Source organism: Urtica dioica, chromosome 2, assembly GCF_054948205.1.
Source record: "Urtica dioica subsp. dioica isolate 48M chromosome 2, U.dioica_male_clone48M_v1_H2, whole genome shotgun sequence".
In the NCBI taxonomy this organism is placed as follows: Eukaryota; Viridiplantae; Streptophyta; class Magnoliopsida; order Rosales; family Urticaceae; genus Urtica; species Urtica dioica.
Window position 1 is genome coordinate 49,808,591 of NC_142757.1, and position 25,074 is coordinate 49,833,664.

Consider the following 25,074-nt stretch of genomic DNA (forward strand, 5'->3'; position numbering starts at 1 on the left):
AAATATATAAAAGTAAAATATGTTGGTGTTGATGAAAAGTGACGAATACGACGAGTCGTGTGCATGGAACATTGTCCCTTTGTTTTTCTTTGTTTCTGCATTTAATTGTGTTCTCATTATTATCATTTTTTGTGGATTGAACAAATCCACCATATGACAGTTACTATTTGATAACCATTGAGTTAGTGATTTCGTGTAATTTATTTTTTAGAACTATTTAGTTCTTGGTTTTGACGGTTGTTCAGATGATGCAACCATTTTTTTAATTAATCTAAATAATTTGGATATCTTTTGAATTTTCTAGACTTTCACATGGATAGATGTGTTTTCCCGAAATAAAATCGGCCAAATGCAAGGGTTCCAAATTTTTCTGTACATCACAAATTAGAAAATAATACGACTTTCTACAAAATTCTTAAGAATTTTTACTTATCAGTTTATCAACATATCCATTTTACGCCACATTTTAATATCTTCTTCTCTTTCTAATGAAACCAATTGCATATGCTGTATAATTATATTGCTACACTTACATATCAACATTGCTTGTACAATTGCTTCATGAATTAAGTCGTTTTACGTCATTATCTATCTTTGATACAGTCACAATGAAGCTTATTGATCAGTCCTCAAAAGTAAACGGCTTAAATTGCCAAAATAAATATTAAAATAGGTAATTTATTTAATAACAAACGTCCTAATTCATTTGACTTCAGAGCAAGTCATAGACTCATAGTCAAATATTTCTTAACCAAAAGTAATATACATATAATCTCTACAGAAGATTTTAATATATGGCTAATAAAATTAACCTGTATGATCTCAGTTACTTTATATTTTATAGCCATTGCCATTTATATGTATCGGTCTTCTATTTTATGTTATAACAGTTGTATACTACTGTTCATAGTTCGATATTAAAATTAATGCACGGAAGCTAGTAATATATCAATAAAAACTTTATTATATTCTGACGTACACGCATGGACGAGATTATAGCTATAATGAAAAATGGACATAATATTCAACGTGCATGTAATCAATATAAAAAGTACTAAAGCCAGAATATATATATGCGGGAATAAATACCCACATATATACTTTATTCAGAATGCCGATTTACTATACTATATAATATCGTCCTCAATTAAGTCCTGGTCTTCTTCCTCAAGCTTACTTCACGCTGCAATGCAAAACAATTCACAACCATTAAAAAAAAATTAATGATTATTTTTATAAACTGAAAAAAATTAATTGATTACTGATTAACGAAATTAATCGCTTAATAATCCATCTATATTAAGTAATATATAAAATCGTAGGCGGTTAATTTTTATTTTTTTTCGGTTAAGTATATAAACGTCCAAGATAATTAGCTAATAATTCAATTAAAAATAAATAAGAATGCCGACACAAGTCCTATGACGCTGAATTTTATATTTTGTTTTCCCAATTTTTTTAAAAACCTTCATTTTCCAATTAAAAAAATTATTCACCGAAAAGTCGTTGATTTTTCGCCAGAATTTCAACGATTTTAATTTTATTTTACACCAAATAATAATAATAATAGCAGTAGTAGTTTACGTGTTGCAGTTGGTGGAGGGGCTGATCTTGTAGGGAATGCTGAGACCGCACTTTCCGGGAAGTCCGGCGGCGAGGCCGGCGTTGACTCCTCCGCTGGCGGCTTTGATGCATTTGCATGCAGTCTGGCGGTCGGCAGTGGTCTTCGCGGCCGAGTTCAGCGACCGGATTCCACTGCAGCACTGCCCCGGAACCGCCGCCCCGCCAGAGGACTTCAAGTACCCCAAACACGGCCCGAGCCCTCTCGCCACGTCACCGCATGTCAGCGCTTCCGTGCTCACGGCCATCGCGGCTATGGCCGCCACGACACAGAGAAGCTTCACGGTGCTTGACCTGCTCATTATTGCCATTACTATTCTTTTGTAGTAAGAGAGTACTACGTCCGTACGGTAGGACAGGGATTGGTATTTGATTTTGTTTGTGGAAATCTATGTGTGAGATTGTGAGTGGATGTTGTTTTGAGGGGCTTCTTGAGAGGGGTTTTATAGGAAGGAATTTGTGGGGTATATATATGTGGTGGATGGTTGTTTGGTGGTGGTTGTGATAATTAATTAAATTTCAATTTGGATGACTAATTAGACACTACCATGACTACTATTTTGGTATTATTTCGGTTCGCAATAAACACTCTCAACTAGTTTGATGGCGATATACAAAATTATAGATACCACCGGATGTTTTGCGAAGATCCAAATTTCTTATGAGCATTTGTGTTTCTCATTTTTTGTAAAATATAAAAACTACATGCGTTCTTCACACAAAATTGATTCCCTTGATTTTATATATATGCTCAACTATTGCTGATTAAATGTTGTTCGTTATTAATTATGTTAATAAAGGTTTAAAAATGTGCATCATTATAAAAAGAGAAAAAAAATGTTTAAGCTACCATAAATTAAGCTCAACAAACATCTACTCTTCATTAATTATTGATTAAACGTAAATCACAAACACAATCACAATATTAAACGTAGACCACATATAAAAAAATATACGTTTTCAAATTATATTTACATCAATTTTTTCGTTGTAATTTTTATCGATCATATCAATTATTATTAGATACTGCAATTTTCACTAACAAATTTTTGTAAACTTTACATAATATTTTGTCGCAATTTTCATCAACCACCAAAATTTTAATTATCGCGATGTTGAATACAAATTCAACCACAGACTTTTTGATCATTTGATGTAACTACAAATAATAAGATAATCGACAACCTCTTTTGTATTCGCATGTTAATAAATTAATAGAAATTAGGAAAGTTTGACATTGCTAAATAGTCAACGTTTGGTAATAAATCTTAGGTAAATCATCACTTTCAGACGTAAATCTTATGTAAATAACCAACTTTTGTATATAAAGTGGTTATTTACATAAGAATTACGTCTAAAAGTGATTATTTATCTAATATTTACCCAATGTTAGGCTATTTAGCAATGTTAAACGTTTACATCGGCTATTTTACTAATGGACCCATAAATTTATAAATTAATGAAGGATAATTTTGATATTTATTAATTGATTTGCTTAGTATTTTTTTTTATATGAAATCAAGTCATTTTTACGATTTGATTTAAATGGAATGATACATTTTGAAATGTCTTTAATTTTTTTTAATGAATTTAGTTTATATTTTTATATATATAATTTATATATTCGTTATTTTACAAATATATATATATATATATATATATATATATATATATATATATATATATATTTATATTGTCATCCAGTTCCTGATTCCGCCCCTGATAATATAGTCCTCGATTAAGTCATGGTCTTCCTCCTCAAGCTTACTTCAAGCTGCAAATGCAAAACAATTCACAGCCAAATAACCTTCAAATGATAATTAATTAAGGACAATCACTTAATAATCTATATATATATATATATATATATATATATATATATATATATATATATATAAATAATCAATAATTATTGATCGAGCCCTCTTCACTCCGAAGATTCACTTCATTACCTGTATATTGTGATGCTCGATCTGCTTGTGCTCTTCTCTCTGAGGATCCTTTTCCGCTCGGTTCTACCGACGAACTTGCCAACTAAGTTTAACGTTGAGCTCCCCCTCTTTCTAGCGTCAAACTTTTTATGTCAAGAAATAAATACAACAATTTTCTCAGTCATCACACGTATATGCCGAACAAACTCGGTTTTGTAATGAATGTGAAGACCGGATTGCTCCAACATTAGACGAATCTCAAAATAAGTATAAATTCCAAGGAAATTCAATATAAAAGTTAATAAAGACGATAAGTTGCGTAGCGTAAGTATATTTTACGAAAGAGTGTCTAGCATTTCTTATTACGGGTCTTGTGCTTTTTATAAGCGGAGGTCATGTCTGGATGTGGGTTGATTAGGTCCCTCGTCTTAAACGGTTATTAGATGAGTGTTAAAATCGTGTGATATAACTGCTCTTTGATAACTATTTGTGGGTTATCAACACAGTTATTGGTACTTACGATACCATTATGAGTGTTAGTTCGACTAGTCTGTATTGTATCAAGTGTTTCTCCGACATTTTCGATTATGTCAGTCAATATTCTAAATTTGACTTATGTTTCTGGTCCTTTCTTACATATTCACACTTTAAACAAGTCTTATTCTGTGTTTCATGGTAGTTAATTAGGTGATAAATTCTCATAATAGCAGCTATATATATTAACATCTATGAATTTCATTTTAAAAATAAATTCATGATAAAGACGAATAACATGTCTTTCTTTTCTTATGTATCTTTTAATTAATATTTGACGTTAGGTTCTATTGTATCAAATATTTGCATGGTACCATATCGGTGCCTACGTAGCCTAGCGCTATAATGACGGGTCATATCAAATATCACCACGTGATGTGAAGTATTTAATTTTGTGAAGACTATGGCCAAAGCTGAGATAATGTGTCTTTGCCGTCCCTTGTTATGGGTCTACCGTGTATCTTATTTACAATGGATACTATTTGACATTTTTCGTTGAGTTTTTAACTTATTAGCAAGCACTTTTCTATTGGGACACGTCTATAACACCGACAACAGATAAGAGTTCCAATATGATGAAAAAGTGTTGTATTGATAACCACAAATTAAGCAACCCTTTCTTCTGGTCGGCACACAGACTGTCTGATGCAAAAGAGTTACATCTTGATTTATGGTAAACATAGGATATACTATATAGTTTATAAGTTTGTTTTAAGAAAAATAACTATTTTACGCCACATTTTAATATATCTTCTTCTTCTCTTTATAATCAAGATTCGAACTACCGTTTTTTATACTGTTTCGACTTTCCTGATTTATGAAAAATTGATACACCAACGAAAAATCGAACAGAAAATGTGGAAAAATAAAAATAAATGTCGTTTTCGATGGAAAACCACATGCCAATAGAAAATCGAATAAAAATAATGTTGCTTAATATGTTAAATATATATATATATATATATATATATATATATATATATATATATGTGTGTTCTAATTTTTTAACCTTATAAAATATATAGAATTTAAAATGTAGTTTAATATGTTATTTTATTTATATCATAATGTATATAACTTACTGATGATCTTTTCCCTTTCAAAATTTTTATTTTATTTTATATTTTTAAGTTTTGTGCTAGCAAAAACAATTAAAGAAATAAAGAAAAGATATGAACAACAAACAACAACACGTAACACACATATATATCTGTGTACAATATTATTCCTATAACCATTATTTCTTATATACCACATATGCAATAAGCCTTTGGACAGGAAGAGATTTAAAAATAATAAATATGTGGAGTTAGTGGTGGGTTATTGAAAAGAAGAGAGAGAATACATTGTAAAATTAAATTTAATATTTTATCTATCTCTTTCACTTCTTTCAGTCTCTCCCTCCATCTTTCTTCTTCTGTTTCCTTTCTCCATCGTTGTTCTCTTTTCAAAACATACAGAACCAAATCTGGGTTCCACTTAGTTTAAAAACGAAACCCCAATCTTGAAAAAAAAAACTATTACATTTTGGGTACTTAATTAATTAGAATAAAAGGCTATTTGTTTAGTCTGATCTGTGTTATTTCTTTTAGTTACTAAGCAGCTTCTAGAAGACTTTATAATAAGTTGACCATTGCGCTGGTATAGCTGGTTTTCTATTTTTTTTCTTTTTCCTTATACATTGTACCTACCTAGTAAGTAATTTGAATGTACTGAGAATCAAAATAATATCATTCCCCTAATTCGTTTTCTCTCTCTGGAGTTTTTCTCTCCTTTCTTCATCTTTTCTAATATGGTATCAGAGCAGTAAAGCTCCTTACCTTTTCTCATGGCTCGCGGCGGAGGAAATCAGAATACCGGTGGAGGAAATCAGAATAACCAAACTAACAACCGCTTTGGTTCCCTGAACCCATCGGGATCTGTGAATACGATGGCGGAGCAGTCATCTCTCTCTGATTCTGGAAACCCATTTCTCTTTCACAACGGAGACCACCATGGTTTGTCTCTTGTCAGTCATCTACTCACCGGCTCGAACTACCATACCTGGAGCAGATCTGTACGTATGGCGTTAAATGCGAAGTTCAAGCTCGGATTCATAGATGGATCTATCATTGTGCCTCTGTCATCTGACTCAAACTACGGAGCCTGGTCTCGGTGCAACAGTATGGCACTACTACAAATGTTGGATTATACAACCCACTTTCTACAACGCTTAACATAAGGGTTGTAGAAACTAGGGATTCTACAACGCTTAACATAAGCGTTGTAGAAACATAGTGTTTCTACAACGCTTATGGCTAAGCGTTGTAGAATCTCGGTGTTTCTACAACGCTTATGGATAAGCGTTGTAGAATCTGATGGTTTCTACAACGCTTAAAGCTAAGCGTTGTAGAAACTTAGTTATTCTACAACGCTTTTGTTAAGCGTTGTAGAAGTACATAAATTTCAGATTTTCCACAACGTTTACACTATCCGTTGTAGAATCCTCGCCACGGCACCACGTGATTTATGCCTCGGCGAGAACTTTCTACAACGCATGGTAAAAGCGTTGTAGAAGGATGGACCTCGCCGCGGCACAATTTCAACATCGCCGCGGCGAAACTTTCTACAACGCTTGTTACAAGCGTTGTAGAATCTATTCGCCGCGGCGATAAATATTTCTCGCCGCGGCGACATAATTTCGCCGCGGCTAGAAATATCCTCCGCCGCGGCGAGGTGGATACCGTGGCCAAGCAGTTTTTTAAGAAACTGTCTCGCCGCGGCGACTGAGGAATCTCGTCGCGGCGAGACGTTCCTACAACGGTTATAATATTCGTTGTAGGAACACCTCGCCGCGGCGAAGACATATGTTCGCCGCGGCGAGGGTTTTTAGGTTTTCACTATAAAAGGCCGTTTTCAGTTTTTTTTCTCATTTTTTCCAATACCCACACACGAGACAACCATTTTCGGCCGCATCTCTCCAGTTTTTTCTTTCAAAATCCCTCGCCACGTCCTCGCCGCCCCAAAATCTCGCCGTCGCCTTGTCCTCGCCGCCAACTCTCTCTCGCCTTGTCCTCGCCGCCATTTTTCTCTCGCCGAGTCCTCGCCGTGCTTCCTCTCGCGCCTCTCTCTCTCTCTAGCCGCCTCATTGTAAGGTATGATTTTAAAAGTTTTTTAAGGTGTATATTGATTTAATTTCGTGTTATTGATATGGATTTCTTGTTGTTTACCCGAATTGCATATAGTTTGATTTTTTGAATTCACAAATTTAGGGTTTTGTTTGATTTTCTCTTTTTAGAACAAGAAATTAGGGTTTAGGTTAGTGGAATTTGAATGAGTGAATTTAGGTTAGTGGAATTTGAATGAGTGAATTTAGTGAAATTAGAGTTTTGTTGATATGAATGAATTTGAATGAGAATTTGAGTTAAATTGAAATGTCCGGATTGTGTTTGACATATTGTTACATAGGTTAGTGGTTAAAATGGTTATGTATATTAATGTTGAGATTGAATTGTTTATGAATTTGTGATTGATCGAATTGTTCATGAATTTGTGATTGGTTGAATTGTTTATGAATTATTTGTGATTGTTGGAATTGTTTTAATTTGTCATGTTTAAATATATATTCTTGGAATTGATATATAATTTGTTATATGTTAATTGTAGAATTGTTTATGATTATGTTTTGTAGGAGCTTGAAAATGCGTCGAACTAAAAACACGGCTGTCCCCAAGGCTCCGAGCTCTTCCAGAGGTCAGAGTAAAGGAAAAGGCAAGCGACCTCGTCAACAGTCTCCCGAAGAGGAATACAACTCGAGTATCTTTACTAGCAAGGTCGCGGAGGAACGCTACAACAAAATCTTGCCGCGTAACATTATCCATGAGAGAGGATTCAATGTAAGCAATACGTCGGATATAGGAAAGCAAATCCGCAATAGCATAGTTGGTAATGATTGGTGGAGGTACTGTGATGTACCCGAGTTCGATTCGAACGTCAACTTCATGTACGAATTCTACGCAAACTTGCCGGACTCCCAAGGTGATGTTGTGACGGTTCGTGGGAAACCGGTCGATATGAGTATCGAAGCTATCAACGATCTTCTTGGGACCCCAGATGTGCCTTTCGAGAACGAGGGCTATCGAGAATGGATAAGAAGTTGCAGCCATCAGGAGATGTCGCGGGTGTTGTGCATTCCGGGAGAGGATTGGGTCACTGAAAAAGGAAAAAGGGTACTCAAGCGTGACCAACTCACCAGGATCGCTAAAGCGTGGATTTACTTTGTTTGCGCTCGTCTCTATCCGATCAAGCACTTCACCACTCTCGACAAGGATCGTATCCAGGTGTTGTTCTGCATTGTTAAAGGCCTTTCCATTAACGTCGGTCGATTCATCTATAATTGGATGAAGAAACTCGACTATACTAATGAACGACACGGTTTGCCATATCTGTCGATCATTACCGGCCTTTGTACAAATGCGGGGGTACCACGCTCGAAAAGGGATACGATCAACAGTCCAATGGGGCCTATTACGGATTCCATTATCGAGCGGTACAAGATTAGGGAGGATGCACAAGCGGAGGAAGCGGAGGAAGCGGAGGAAGATGGGGAAGCGGAGCCATTATTGCGCTTACCAGCACCTCCGGTAATCGACCCCGCCACCATCGACTACATTGCTCATTGCTCCAACTATCTCGTCGGCGGGTTCCAACACACGCAACAGTACATGCACCAACAAGCGGAGTATGCCGCCTCTCACATCAACCAATTGAACGATCTCTACTCTCGGTGGGACATCAACCAAGAGAATCAGGTGTTATTTCCTCCATATCCTCAGTACTCCGACTATCCGTACCCACCACCACAGTGGCCACCGCATATGGCACCTCCTCAATATCCGGAGAACCCACCACCACCACCACCGAATGACGAGTAAATATCAAGAACCAACAACACCGACTCTTCCATATAAATTTCAAACTCTTTTTAAATTTAAGTTTCAGTTTAAGACTCGCTTGGTTTGTTTGTTTATGTTTATGACTCGCTTGGTTTGTTTATGTTTATGACTAAATTTAAGTTTCAGTTTAAGACTAGTTTGGTTTGTTTTATTGATTGTAGAAATTTTAATTGAATGATCATTTTTAGTTGGAGAACATGTTAAATATTGGAAAAAAAAGTGAATGATTAGGTGATAGAGTGCTTCTTTGCCGCGGCTAGGTACCTTTCTCACCGTGGCGTGACTATTCTCGCCGCGGTACAGTATATTCCCCGCCGCGGCTAGTGCTCTACGCCACGGCTAAAATATTACTTCGCCGCGGCGAGATTTTGATTTTTTTTAATACCGAGAGTCTGTGTTTTTTAAGAACTTGTCTCGCCGCGGCGAGTTGATATTCCCGCCGCGGCGTAATAACCTCACCGCGGCATGGAATATACGTTGCCGCGGCAAGGTTTCTACAACGCTTGTTTAAGCGTTGTAGAAGGGTACTCGCCGCGGCAGGATTTGTATGTCGCCGCGGCGAGATTTTGATTTTTTAATACCGAGAGTCTGTGTTTTTTAAGAACTTGTCTCGCCGCGGCGAGTTGATATTCCCGCCGCGGCGTAATAACCTCGCCGCGGCATGGAATATACGTTGCCGCGGCGAGGTTTCTACAACGCTTGTTTAAGCGTTGTAGAAGGGTACTCGCCGCGGCAGGATTTGTATGTCGCCGCGGCGAGATTTTGATTTTTTAATACCGAGAGTCTGTGTTTTTTAAGAACTTGTCTCGCCGCGGCGAGTTGATATTCCCGCCGCGGCGTAATAACCTCGCCGCGGCATGGAATATACGTTGCCGCGGCGAGGTTTCTACAACGCTTGTTTAAGCATTGTAGAAGGGTACTCGCCGTGGCAGGATTTGTATGTCGCTGCGGCGAGATTTTGATTTTTTAATACCGAGAGTCTGTGTTTTTTAAGAACTTGTCTCGCCGCGGCGAGGTGATATTTCCGCCGCGGCGTTATAACCTCGCCGCGGCATGGAATAGACGTTGCCGCGGCGAGGTTTCTACAACGCTTGTTTAAGCGTTGTAGAAGGGTCCTCGCCGCGGCAGGATTTGTATTTCGCCGCGGCGAGATTATCCTGCCACGGCGAGAGTTGTACTCAGCCACGGCGATGTCGGAGAAATGTAATTTTAATGTAAATGACATTGTATAGAGAAATTTTGAATGAAAAATAACGTTGTCCACAGGAGAATAACATAAAATCCAAAATGAAAATACATTATCTAAATGTTCAATATCAAACAAAAATAGGATCTATATCCTTACGAAGTAGATGTGAAACATCGTCATCATCAAAATCATCCACCTCTTGATCAATTGGCGTTAATCCTGATGTGAACGGAGGAATGCTAGACATGTCTTCGTCTTCTTCTTCGTTACCGTTTCTCGCTTTCATATGAACCACTAACGATAACTCAGGATTTGCTGGATCCGAAACATAAAACACTTGACTTGCTTGCGAAGCCAAAATAAATGAATCATTCTCGTAGCCAATCCGTCTAAAGTCGACAATTGTAACTCCGTCATTATCAACTTTAACGTGATTATTGTCTGCCCATTTGCACTGGAATAATGCGACTCGCAACCCGCAATAATCAAGTTCACAAATATCTTCAATGTATCCGTAATACTTCATAAAAGCATGTTTTGGATTCTTATCTTTTGCCGACGAAACATGTAAAGCTTCAGCAAACAATGTAACACCACTATTTTGTACGGGATGCTTATTGTCTCGTTCCCTTGTGTAAAATGTAAAACCATTAACAGACCAAGCAGTGTACCTTGTAACCATTGAGGAAGGCCCGCCAGATAGTTTACTCAACGTAGATGAATGTCCTGCCTCTTTAAATATGCGTTTTCCAAGCCAGTTTTGAAACAAACGGTTGTGCTCTTCTTGCAACCATTTTTCATTTCTACCCTTCTTTGGATTATTCACTCTCAACTCATTCAAATGAATATCCACAAATGGCTTGACCTCGGAAACGTTGTGTAGCACATGGAGACTTGCTTGCTCCCATTCTTTTCGGTTGACGATCGAATAAGTACCTATAATGAAACAAATACTTAAAAATAATGTTCATATATAATTTAAATAAACAAATAAAGTGTTAAAAAAATACCTTTAGATATAGCTTTTGAATCAAAATTGGTATTCTTGGGTAACCCAATTTCGTCTGTTTTAGCTAAATACTCAGAACAAAACTCAACCGACTCTTCTGCTATGTAATTTTCAACTATGCTTCCTTCCGGCCTATTGTAGTTCTTCACGTAGCTTTTCAACACTTTCATATAACGTTCGATTGGATACATCCACCATAAAAACACGGGCCCTCCTAATTTCACTTAACGTACCAAGTGGACGGTTAAGTGGATCATTATGTCGAAAAACGAAGGTGGAAAGATCTTTTCGAGCAAGCACAGAGTTTTCACCAATTCTGACTGCATTAAATCCAATCGAGTTGGATCGATGACCTTCGAGCAAATCGAGTTAAAGAATACACATATCTTTGATATTGCAAACCTCACATCTTTTGGCACAATTCCTCCCAAAGCAAGAGGCAACATGTGTTGTAGCAGCACATGACAGTCGTGCGTCTTCATTCCAGTAAGTCTCAAATCTTTCAAAGACACGAACCTCTTATAGTTTGACGAATGACCTTCGGGGACTTTAATAGAAGCAAACCAGTTACACAATTTCTTTTTCTCCTTTCGATCTAGAGTGTACTTTGCCGGTGGTAATTTTGTTTTTTTCCCACCCCCCTCCTCGGGATGCAAAATGCTTCTTATATTCATCTCTTTGAGATCCAATCGAGATTGTATTCCGTCTTTCGATTTATTTGGATCATCAAGAAGTGTACCAATAAGCGATTCGCAAATATTTTTCTCGATGTGCATAACATCCAGACAATGCCGGACGTAGTGTGTCTTCCAATAAGGAAGGTCGTAGAAAATCGATTTCTTCTTCCAAGGATTCTCTTTGAACGATTCTTTAGTACTAGCACTCCGCTTTCTTTTCCCAAGCACTTCATTGATGTTTTTAACCATCTCATAGACATCTTCACCAGACAAAATTCTAGGAGGGGGTCGTTCTTCTGAATTTCCATCAAACGCTTGTTTCAATCTTCTATACGAGTGATCTCTTGGTAAGAATCTTCTATGACCCAGAAAAACAGTTTTCTTACCATGCTTCAAACGGATGGAAGATGTGTCTTTCATGCAAATCGGACAACCAATCGAGCATTTCACAGAGTATCCTGACAAGTTTCCATAGGCCGGAAATCGTTAATAGTCCACATTAACATTGCCCTTAAGTTGAACGAATATCCACGGTAAGCGTCTTTAACTTCCATCCCTTTCTCCCATAACATCTTCAAATCATCGACCAACGGTGCCAAATAGACATCAATATCATTTCCTGGTTGATTCGGTCCTGAAATCAAAAGCGTTAACATCAAGAACTTTCTCTTCATACATAGCTTTGGAGGGCGATTGTAGTTCACAAGTATAACCGGCCAAACACTGTATTTACTGCTCATCATGCTGAACGGGTTCATTCCATCAGAAGCTAGACCAAGGCGCAAATTTCGAGTATCAACACTGAAATCCTTATACTCTAAATCGAATGATTTCCACTGTGCAGCATCAGCAGGATGTCTCAACATACCATCATCGATACGCTTTTCGGAGTGTCAAACCATGTTCTTCGCGTGTTTGACACTATTAAACATTCGACGAAAGCGCGGCATTGGAGGAATGTACCATAACGACTGAAATATATTTAACGAAAATCAGTAATAAATAATGAATATGAGCTACATGTATTTTCTAATCAAGTGATGAAAATGTACGTACCTTAACTGGAACTCCTTTAACCCCGTTACATGGAATTTTACCCTTCTTCCACCGTGACTCTTTGCACGTCGGACATTCATCTAGATCTTCATACTCGTGTCTATATAAAACACAATCATTTGGGCACGCATGGAATTTCTCGTACTTCATGCCTAATGTACCCAAAGTCTTCTTTGCTTCATACATACTTAAAGGTACTTTATTGTCTTTCGGAAATGCTTCTTTCAGTGTTTCCAACAATAGAGTAAAACTAGTGTTTGTCCAACCCCCCGACGCCTTCAAATGAAATAATGTAACTAAAAATGACAACTTCGAATAGCTTGTACACCCTTCATATAATGGTGTCTCCGCATCATTCATCATGGACTCAAACAATTCCGGTCGCTCAACAAAATCGTCCTCCAAATCATTCATCATTCCGCACATATCATCAATATCATCTTCAACATCATCCTCATTTGCCGTAGAACGAAAAACCTCACCATGGTAGAACCATCTTTGATACGAGGTCATTATTCCATATGCAAACAAATGGGTCCGAACGACATCAATCGAAAAATGTCTATGATTTCCACATTTAATACAAGGACAACGAATAGATTTCAAATCTACCATGTTCTCTCTAGCAAAATCACAAAACTCATCTACACCTTTCCGATATATCTCATTCAATCTATTCTCCCACATCCACTTTCTCATATTCATAGAAAAATCCTAATTATACAAAAAATTGCCAATTCTAATTAGTAAACTATCAAGAGAACAACAATTAGAACAAGTTAAAGAAGAACTTACAAGATTTGAATGTGTAGATGAGACTAGTAAACGAGGACGCTCTAGAATGAGTAGGAAAGGTACTGGAAATATTTTTTCGAGTGAGGTTATGAGAGAGTTCAAAGTGAAAAACACTAGAAACGAGAATTTATATCACCATTCTCGTGTCACTCGCCGCGGCGACATTTCTACTTCGCCGCGGCGAGACATTCTACAACGCTTCCAAAAGCGTTGTAGAATGTCCTCGCCGCGGCAAAAATATGCGTTCGCCGCGGCGACTACATCACGCCGCGGCGAGGTACAAATCTCGCCGCGGCAGGAGTCCTGCGCCGCGGCGGGAACACGTCGTCGCCGCGGCGAAAATCTTACCGAGAGCACCATGTTCCAGACATATAGTCTCGCCGCGGCATCATAGATTTTACGCCGCGGCGAATGTATTCCTCGCCGCGGCGACAATTCGCTGTCGCCGCGGCGAGGATTCTACAACGCTCTTTTAAGAGTTGTAGAAAGGTGTCGCCGCGGCGAAAATTGTATACTTCCGCGGCGAGGACATCTAGGGTTACCTCGCTGCGGCGATGGCACATTTTCGCCGCGGCGAGAATTTTCTGGGTAACCCTCGCTGCAGCGAGAATTTGGTTTCGCCGCGGCGAGGCTCCTACAACGCTTATTATAAGCGTTGTAGAAGCATCTCGCCGCGGCGAGATCCTACAACGCTTAGAATATGCGTTGTAGGAGCGTTTTAAAATCTGAAAATTTCAAATTTTTTTAACTACCCGCCCATTTCATATTCTATACTTAGCGTTTTTTTTTTCAATTTTCCCTCATTCTCATTCCTTATTCTACTTCATTTCTTCTCATCTATCTCTCCACTACTCATCTCTCTCGTCCCTCTCTCTCTCTTCGCCACTCTCTTACCGCCCCGCCCCTCTCTCGCCACCACTCTTTCTCTCTCTCGGCCCTTCTCTCTCTCTCCGTCCCTCACCTCGCTGAGCCCCCGCGCCCTCGCCCCGCGCGCTCTCCCTCACCTCGCCGTGCGCCCACGCCCCCGCCCCCTCCCTCACCTCGCCTCACTCATCTCTCTCGGCCCCTCTCTCTCTCTCCGTCCCTCACCTCGCTGAGCCCCCGCGCCCTCGCCCCGCGCGCTCTCCCTCACCTCGCCGTGCGCCCACGCCGCCCTCCGGCCCTCACATTGCCGCGCGCCTTCCGGTCTCACCTCGCTCGCGCCCACACTCGCCGTGCGCCCTCACCTCGCTGCCTTCGGCCATTACCTCTCCGGCCCTCATCTCACCACCTTCTCTTCGCCGCCCTTGTGCTCGTCCAACTCCGGGTAATGTTTTTGAACATTTTTACATGGACTTATTTAGTGTGAATTCGATATTGATTTGAAATTAGGAGATATTGTATTGGATTTGAGTTTATTGAAATTAGGAGAAATATATTTGATATTAGATTGAATTGGGATTGAAATTGTGTTTTTGTTTAGAATCGGATTGGATTTGAGTTTATATTATGATTGGAGTTGAGTTTATATTGGATTTTTGTTACATTTTAGTTGAAATTTTGATTACATTTGAGTTGAAAATTGAAATTATGTTTTGAATTTTGTTTATTAGATTCAATGTCGTCCACTACTACTACTTCTAGCGGTAGTGGTAAAAGAAAAATTAGAAGACAACTAGCGTTTAACTCCGATGAACAAGGAAAACGAAGAAACACTCTTATGGGTCGGGTTAATAAGGCTAAAACACTTGGTAAAAAAATCCCGGTACGATTTGATGATAAAGGGCAACCAATCGGTAAAGAGGGTGATGAGTTGTCGAGTTACTTTGGCGTGTTAGCAAGAGAACACGTTCCACTTTCGATGCGTGATTGGAGATGTAAAGACAACGCCCAAATTAAAAAACGGATTTGGAACGAAATGCAAGAAGGATTTACGATTCCTATCGAACAAAAACACGATTGCCTTATGAGAGTCGGAGAAGCCGCAAGGTTATTTCGTCATGAGATATACAACAATCTACTCAAAGACATAATCAACGAACCAATCGCCTTAAAGAGACCGGCTTGTATTTTGAAATACTATACAAGTATCACCGAAGAAGATTGGATAGCATTTGTTGAGTATAGACGAACCGAAATGTTCAAACAAACATCGGAACATGGGAAATCAAATATCGGAAAAAGTGTGTACAAATCTCGAACGGGCCGAAATGGATATCGAAAGCTTGATCAAGAAAAGGTTAGATTCATTTTTTTCTTTTAGTTATTTCAAATGTTGCAATTATTTTTTAATTTATTATATAATTACTTCTTACTAGCATGACGAAACGGGGGAATGGCCTACGAAAGAGGAACTTTGGATTGACTCGCGAATGAAAGACGTAGATAACTACAAGGATGAGAAAGAAAAATTGATGGGAGAAAAAATCGTAAGTTCTTTACCTTTGTTATAACAATTAACCTTGTAATTTTATTTTTAAATAATTTTGTGTGTAGAAAACGTTATCACAACAAGCATCGCAAGGGAGATGGTTGCCGAAATCGGGAAAGAGTGTTTTGCAAGAAGCTTTGGGAACGTCGCGAGTTTGCGGTCAATCCAAACACACGTCGCGTTTTAAGTACTTTGTTACTCCAACGCCCAACGAAGAAGTAATGAAGATCCGTCGGGAAATGAGCGAGTTAAAGTCTTTGGTGATGAAGACCTTCGGTGGAAATGGTAGCATTAATGTCGAGTCGCCTAGTGTCGAGCAAGTGGAAGAGAATCTCAACGCGAAGGTTGTTGATGATAAAGAGATGGAAAATGTTGAAGAACACGTCAATGAAGCGGTCTCTTTAGGTATGTTTAATTTTTTTTTATCTATTTATTAAAGATAAATGTTTTGGTATTAAGTTATTGATAAAATTCTTGATTCGCTTAGAACACGACGATGTTGATGATCATCCGAAGATCGATCCTATCATTGTTGATGATCGTCCGAAGATCGATCCTATTGTTGTGGAAAAACCCAATAGTGTTCGTGCTAGTTGCTCTTTGAATCCAACCACGCCGGTGACACCGAGTTCGGATGAAAGCGTCGAGTGTCTTCTTTTCATTGATGACACCGAGTTCGGAGGCACAATTCATGTTGCAAATGGGCGAGCGTACATGAATGGAGGTGTAGTTCATTTCTCACCTTTGGAGGAAGGAAATTTACGCGTGGCCGTTTTGGGGGTTTTGATTAAAAAAGCAAAATTGTCAATTCCCACCGAGGAAGCTCAAACCATTGAAGATGCTATAGGCGAGTTTGTCTCGTGGCCGAAGAGACTCATGGAAATGGACACGGGAATAGAGAGTCGCGGTCCGGTTGTCAAACAACTCTCAAAGCTCGGTTTTGAGAGTGAAGCTAGCATCGATGATGCTAAGAAGATTCCGTACAAGGTGATTAATCCCAAGTATCGATTGCTCGCTCAACATGCCAACAAAGTAATGTTACCGGAAGGGGATGTGATTATGGTCAATGTTAGTCCAAGTCTCGCGGCTATACCGATTCCGGTGTCATTTGAAGACATTTCCGATTTTTTGCAATACTTGGAAATTGGCGCGGGGAGCATAACGGTTTATATGGAGTAAGAGTTTTCTTTATATGCGTTTTTTAATATCAATATTCAATATTTAGTGTTTTGATCAACTAAATATTTGTTTGTTCATAGCTATCTACACTCGAGGCTAGAAAAGGCGAAGAAGACTCGAAACTATTGTTTTATAAATCCGAGCTTAAGTTCGTATATCGAAAATGACGACGAGGAGGCTTATTTGTCAAAACGAGTCAAGGACGTTGGAAACGTGGTACGAGATTGCAAATTTGGTGAATTAGTTTTGATGCCGTATAACAAAGGTGCGCATTGGATGCTCGTTGTCCTCGACCTTTGGAGAAATAGCGCTTTGTTCTTTGACCCGTTGAGAAATAAAATCCCAATCGATTTAAATCGATTGATAAAAAGGTAATATTTTGATTTCTTAAATAATTTTTATTATAAATCATTCTAGATGTTTTTTCTCTTATAATCTCCGTGTTATATAGGGTTCTTGTTGATTTCAAGCTCGAGCATCAAAACGCCATAGTAACGGGCAATCAACGTACATCAAGGCTTGGGACGCTCCGAGACAAACGGGAAACACGGAATGCGGGTATTTTGTCATTTCTTATATGCGTGATATAGTCGTAGGAGGTGTAGGAAAAAAAATAAGAAATCCTATACAAAGGAGGATTTAGAGAGAGTTAGGGAAGAATGGGTAAGTTATGTACAAACATTCATTAACTGTGATGATTAGCTAGTTTTTTTTATTGAATTATGGATTGGTTGTAGATGTATATATTAGATTTTGAATGTTTTGAAGATGAGGATATTTGAAGATGAATGTATATATTAGATATTTTTTGTATTGAAGATTATTTTCAGGTGCTAGTATCGTGTAAAAACAGATTTTGGATTGAAAATAAATGATTCTCGCCGCGGCGAACTATACTTCTCGCCGCGGCAAGTAATTCGAGCCGCGGCGGGAAATATTATTCGCCGCGGCGAGAAAAGATACCGAGAGCAGGCAAATTAGAAATCTTAGTCTCGCCGCGGCGAGATTTTTTCTTCGTCGCGGCGAGTTTTAATAAAAAAATCCATCGCCTTCCTACAACGCATAATTATCTGTTGTAGAATAATCTCGCTGCGGCTAAGATTTGACTTCGCCGCGGCAAAGTGTAATATTCGCCGCAGCGAGTTGATTCTACAACGCTTGGAAATCCGTTGTAGAATGTTGTCGCCGCGGCTCGGAACGTACCTCGCCGCGGCGAGAAATATACTTCGCCGCGGTGAGATGTTTGAAAATATTTAAAAATTACACAATGGATTCTAACCGTTGTAGAAGCTTCTACAACGCTTAAAAATCCATTGTAGAATCTTAGTTTCTACAACGGATAATTAAGCGTTGTAGAAAGCTGTTGGATTCTACAACGGATTTTTAAGCGTTGTAGAAGCTTCTACAACGCAGGATTCTACAACGCTTAAGAAGCGTTGTAGAATCATTCTACAACTTTTTTTAAGCGTTGTAGAATCCTAGTTTTGTAGTAGTCTGGTCACCTCCTGACTACTCAATGATGTGTCGAAGGAAAGAGGTGACAGTCTTCTCTACCACGAATCTGCTCAAGCAGTTTGGGAAGATTTAGCAGCTCGCTTCCAAGAACGAAACGCTCCTCGTATTTTTCCGCTCAAGCAAAAACTCCAAAGCCTTTCGCAAGGTACTCTGGACGTTAATGGGTATTACACCCAGCTGAAAATCATATGGGATGAGCTGAAGAACTACCAACCAGTAATAACCTGCAACTTATGGAGGAATGTGGATCGGGATGCAATACCTCGAACAAGGGTACATGATGTAATTCTTGATGGGTTTAAACGAATCATTTGCAGCGATTCGTGCTCAGATCCCCATGGCAGATCCAATGCCACCCATTGCCAAGGTCTTCAACCTCGTCGTTCAAGAAGAAAGACAGAGAATCATTGGGGTTTTCTCATTGCCCTCGAATCCTTCTGCGTTCTACTCTCAATCACAATCTCAAACCCCATCTCAGCCTTCGATGGCATCTGTTGGAAAATTTCGATCTGGGAAACCAACCTTTGCCTTCAACCTTCTTAGCGTTAGCTCACTTACTCTCAGCCTTAAATGTCGCTTCATTTTTTATGATTACCACTGTTTCATCCAGGACCGTATTCAGGCCTTGACGATTGGGAGGGGTAGAAGACACAACAATCTCTATGTTCTAAGTTTGGGATCAGATGTTTTAAATTCCCCTGTTCTTTGTTCTGTTTTGTCTAAGACCGATTTATGGCATTGTAGGCTTGGCCATCCATCTCTTGTAAAACTACAAGTCCTTAATGACATTTTGAGAATTCCAGGATCCTTATCTCTTTCAAATTCTCATTGTTCTATTTGTCCTTTAGCAAAACAACGTCGATTACCTTTCCATAGTCAAAATAAAATGTCTGAAATTTTTTTTGATTTGATACACATTGATATTTTGGGTCCTTTTCATATCCAAACACATGAAGGTTTTAGATATTTTGTTACCATCGTTGATGATTGCAGCCGAGTCACTTGGGTATATCTCTTACGAGCAAAATCTGATGTTGTTTCCATTTTTAAAAACTTTTATGCCATGGTTCTCACTCAATACAACACAAAAATAAAATCAGTTCGTTCAGACAATGCACCTGAGTTATCTTTTCATGATTTTTTCTCATCTAAGGGAATAAACTCTACTCATTCATGTGTTGAAACCCCTGAGCAAAACTCTGTTGTCGAACGAAAACACCAACGCATCCTTAACGTTGCTCGAGCCCTCCATTTTCAGTCAAACATTCCTCTACAATTTTGGGGGGATTGTATCCTTGCTGCAATATACCTCATAAATCGTACCCCTTCACCCTTATTACACAACAAATCTCCGTTTGAAATTCTTCAAAAGAAAACCCCAGCCTATACTCATCTTCGTGTCTTCGGTTGTTTGTGTTACGCTTCCACACTTCATAAACATCGAACCAAGTTTAGTCCTCGTGCTCGAGCTTGTGTTTTCATTGGATACCCACCTGGATACAAGGGTTACAAGCTTTTGGATATTGAGTCACACCGAATTTTCATCACTCGCAATGTTGTTTTCCATGAGCACATTTTTCCTTTTAAATCTGTCCATGACCATAGTGATTCTGATGCTCTTTTCACTGACCGTGTCCTTCCCTCAATAACTCCAACTGATCCACATTTCTCTTGTCCATCTAAATCTCGAGACACCACATCTCCTGAGCCAAACTCACCTCATTTACCTTTCACTACCCGTCCCTCTCGAGTCTCACACAAACTTGCATATTTCTCTGATTATCATTGTTACTCGACATCTACTCCATCATCCTCTTCTTCCGCTGTCTCTCTTCTTTACCCCATATCTGCCTTCCTAAGCTACCATAGACTCTCAACATCACGCCGAGCCTTTACCTTATCCATTACCAATCACATTGAACCCGAACATTTTCATGAGGCTAATGAACATCAAGTTTGGCGTGATGTTATGTCTAACGAGTTGCAGGCCTTAGAAAGCAATGGGACTTGGAGCATTGTTAGTTTGCCAGACGAAAATCACCCAGTTGGTTGTCGATGGGTATACAAAATCAAGGTTCACGCTGATGGGAGACTCGAGAGACATAAGGCGCGATTGGTGGCCAAAGGGTACACTCAACAGGAGGGCGTTGACTACTTCGACACTTTCTCTCCCGTCGCCAAGTTTGTAAGTGTAAAACTCCTTCTGTCTCTTGCTGCAGTTTCTGGCTGGACTCTATCCCAGCTAGATGTCACAAACGCCTTCCTCCATGGCGATTTGAATGAGGAGATATACATGACTCTTCCTCCAGGTTACTCCGGTCGTGATGGGGAGATTCTACCACGCAACGCTGTTTTTTGCCTACACAAATCTTTATACGGATTGAAACAGGCGAGCCGGCTATGGTTTCAGAAATTTTCCAACACATTACTTTAGATCGGGTTCACTCAATCTTCAAATGATCATTCCCTTTTTACCAAAGTCCATGGTAATACCTTCTTAGCCTTGCTAGTATATGTCGACGATATTATAATCGCTAGCAATGATCAACTGGAAGTTGATTTGCTGAAGAAGACTTTGAGTGAAAAATTCAAAATGAAGGACGTGGGTGCGTTAAGATACTTCTTAGGTCTCGAAATTGCTCGATCTGCAAAAGGGATCTCTCTCTGTCAGCGAAAATATGCCCTCGAAATTCTGAATGATTCGGGTCAGTTGGCTTGCAAACCACAATCCATTCCCATGGATCCAAACCGGAAATTATCATAAGATGAGGGTTATTTACTGGAAGATCCACTGCAGTACAGGAGACTAATAGGAAGGCTACTCTATTTGACCCTCACACGACCAGATTTGTGCTTTGCAGTGAATCGTTTGAGCCAATTCATGGCAAATCCACGCAAACCACATCTTCAAGCAGTTTTTAAGGTGCTTCAGTATGTCAAAGGCACACCAGGTCAAGGTCTTTTCTTCCCATCCGATTCTGCTTTGGAACTGAAAGCATTCATAGATTCCGATTATACAGGCTGTCAAGACTCTAGACGTTCGACTTCTGGTTTTTGTGTCTTTTTTGGATCATCTTTGATATCTTGGAAATCAAAGAAACAGACAACAGTCTCGAAGTCGTCAGCGCGGAGGCTGAATATCGTGCTATGGCTGCTGTAACCTGTGAATTGGTTTGGTTAAAGTATTTGCTTCGTGATTTTCAGATTGATCACAAATCCCCAGCTATCCTGTTCTGCGACAATCAGGCAGCGTTACATATCGCTGTAAATCCCGTGTTTCACGAGCGCACCAAGCATATCGAGGTGGACTGTCACATAGTGAGGGAGAAGATACAAAGTGGCCTCTTGAAGACTCTACATATCAAGTCAATTCACCAACTGGCCGATATTTTCACCAAGGCATTACATCCGACACAGTTCAAAACGTTATTGAGCAAGATGGGAATTCTTGATATATTCTCTCCATCTTGAGGGGGAGTATTACATTTTGGGTACTTAATTAATCAGAATAAAAGGCTATTTGTTTAGTCTGATCTGTGTTATTTCTTTTAGTTACTAAGCAGCTTCTAGAAGACTTTATAATAAGTTGACCACTGCGCTGGTATAGCTGGTTTTCTATTTTTTTTCTTTTTCCTTATACATTGTACCTACCTAGTAATTTGAATGTACTGAGAATCAGAATAATATCATTCCCCTGATTCGTTTTCTCTCTCTGGAGTTTTTCTCTCATTTCTTCATCTTTTCTAATAAAAACCACGAAGTTTACCGATTTTTTTTTTGTTGCTTTTGAACTGAAACGTATCAAAATGACAATGATTGAACCGAATATCGCCGACTCTCGCCGGCATTCAGAAGCTCTCCTCGCTTCCTCCCGGACTCCGAAAGTCACCAAAGCAAATAATTTACCCCGTTTTTTCACGTTTTTTTTTGCTTTGACAAGAACGACATCTTTGCGTCGTTATCGAACTGAGCAACACGTCATTTCACCGATTTTCGAACAACATTCAATGTTAAAACAACAAAATATATATTCGTCGACCGTTGTTACTCTGGCAGCGGCTTCACCGACGAAAATTGTCGCTTTCGCCGACATTTAAAACATTGAATCAACCAATTGCATATGCTGTATAATTATACTGTTACAACTTACATTTACATGTCAATATTGCTTATAGAATTGCTACATGAGTTACGTGGTTTACGTCATCATCTACCTTTCATACGTTTACAAGCTTATTAATCAGTCCTCAAAAGCAAACGGCTTAGAATTAATGCGAAAATAAATATCAAAATAGGTGATATTTTGATATAACAAATGTCCTAATTACTTTGACGTCAGAGTCATAGTCAAATATTTCTTAATCAAAGTAACATACATATAATCTCTGTGAAAGTATCATGGGTTCCATCTCAAAACCAATTGGTAATGAGAGGAGTAACTCATGACCTTTATAAGCTCTTGTTAGTTTCCATTCACTTTCGATGTAGGATTCCTAACACGCCCACTCAAGATGGCGGCTCTTTGCGTTCGCTCATCTTGGGCCGAATCCCAACGATTGGATCGGATACCCGTTTGGACTTAATGGGCTCTGATACCATTTGAAAGTATCATGGGGTTCCATCTCAAAACCAATTGGTAATGAGAGGAGTAATGCATGACCTTTATAAGCTCTTTTTAGTTTCCATTCACTTTCGATGTGGGATTCCTAACAATCTCGCGAATTTTTAATAAATGGATAAATCAAGGAGTATTCTCAGTTAGGTTACCTTTTATAGGCTTTGCAATTTATATGTATCGGTCTTCTATTCATGTTATAACAGTAGTATACTGTTCATAGTTAGATTAAACTAATGCACGGAAGCTAGTAATATATTAATAAAAACTTTATTATATTCTGACGTACACACATGGACACGATTATAGCTATAATTAAAAACAGACATAAACAGTCAACATGCATATAATAAACATGTAAAAAGTACTCCATATAAGCATGAAACCAGAATCTATATGCGGGCATAAATACCCACATATATACTTTATTCAAAATGCCGATGTTCTATACTATATCATATCGTCCTCCGTTAAGTTTTGGCCTTCTTCATCAAGCTTACTTCACGCTGCAACGTAAAAAAAATCAAAACCATTAAAAAATTTCAAATGATTATTAATTAACGAAAATCACTTAATTAATAATTCATCTAACTAATGTTAATAATCATACAGCGATAAAAACCAAGCCTTAAAATACAAAGAAAACCCTTCGTTCCCTCGTAAGAATTATTTAAAATTTTACAATTTATAAAAAAATTAAAAAAAATTGACTACATTTTTTTTATATAATAATAATAATAAAAATAAAAATTATATTATTAATAATAATAATAATATATTTACGTGTTGCAGTTGGTGGAGGGGCTGATCTTGTAGGGAATGCTAAGACCGCACTTTCCGGGAAGTCCGGCGGCGAGGCCGGCGTTGACTCCTCCGCTGGCGGCTTTGATGCATTTGCATGCAGTCTGGCGGTCGGCAGTGGTCTTCGCGGCCGAGTTCAGCGACCGGATTCCACTGCAGCACTGCCCCGGAACCGCCGCCCCGCCAGAGGACTTCAAGTACCCCAAACACGGCCCGAGCCCTCTCGCCACGTCACCGCATGTCAGCGCTTCCGTGCTCACGGCCATCGCGGCTATGGCCGCCACGACACAGAGAAGCTTCACGGTGCTTGACCTGTTCATTGCCATTACTATTCTTTTTTAGTAAGAGAGTACTACGTTCGTACGGTAGGACAGGGATTGGTATTTGATTTTGTTTGTGGAAATCTATGTGTGAGATTGTGAGTGGATGTTTTTTTAGGGGTTTCTTGGGAGGGGTTTTATAGGAAGGAATTTGTGGGGTACATGTGTGGTGGATGGTTATTTGGTGGTGGTTGTGCTAATTTAATTTGAATTTGGATGGCTAATCGGACACTACCATGACTTTTATTTTGGTATTGTTACGGTTCGCAATTAACACTCTCAACTAGTTTGATGGAGATTGACAAACTTATGGTCATTGCAAAGATGCAAATTTCTTATGAGCATTTTGTGGTTCACCTTTTTTGTAAAATATAAAAACTACATGTATTCTTCACATAAAATTGATTCCCTTGATTTTATTTATATTCTCAATTATTGTTGATTGAATTTTTTTATTTATTAATTATGTTTATATATATAAGACCTCCT

At 38.8% G+C, this 25,074-nt stretch overlaps 2 protein-coding genes across 3 annotated transcripts; both read right to left on the minus strand.

The window, feature by feature from the left end:
- Positions 1-941: 941 nt before the first annotated feature.
- LOC149405301 (non-specific lipid-transfer protein 1-like) lies at positions 942-2,047 on the minus strand. The gene is made up of 2 exons (XM_089607039.1): positions 1,585-2,047; positions 942-1,183 (listed from the first exon to the last, which is right to left on the minus strand). The coding sequence occupies exons 1-2, from the start codon at positions 1,929-1,931 to the stop codon at positions 1,174-1,176; spliced, it is 357 nt and encodes a 118-aa protein (XP_089463165.1). The 5' UTR covers positions 1,932-2,047; the 3' UTR covers positions 942-1,173.
- Positions 942-24,716, minus strand: LOC149405302 (non-specific lipid-transfer protein 1-like). Of its 2 annotated transcripts, none has more exons than XM_089607041.1 (2): positions 24,248-24,716; positions 942-1,183 (listed from the first exon to the last, which is right to left on the minus strand). In XM_089607041.1, exons 1-2 carry the CDS (start codon positions 24,589-24,591, stop codon positions 1,174-1,176), a joined length of 354 nt encoding a protein of 117 aa, XP_089463167.1. In that variant the 5' UTR covers positions 24,592-24,716; the 3' UTR covers positions 942-1,173. The 2 variants fall into 2 exon arrangements, with proteins under 2 accessions (XP_089463167.1, XP_089463166.1); XM_089607040.1 differs by lacking the exon at positions 942-1,183 and adding an exon at positions 23,716-23,970 and having other exon boundaries at positions 24,248-24,713.
- Positions 24,717-25,074: the final 358 nt, after the last annotated feature.

Coding starts and splice junctions, on each gene's coding strand:
- LOC149405301 (XM_089607039.1), bottom strand. CDS start 1,931: ATGGCAATAATGAGCAGGTCAAGCACCGTGAAGCTTCTCTGTGTCGTG.
- LOC149405302 (XM_089607041.1), bottom strand. CDS start 24,591: ATGGCAATGAACAGGTCAAGCACCGTGAAGCTTCTCTGTGTCGTGGCG.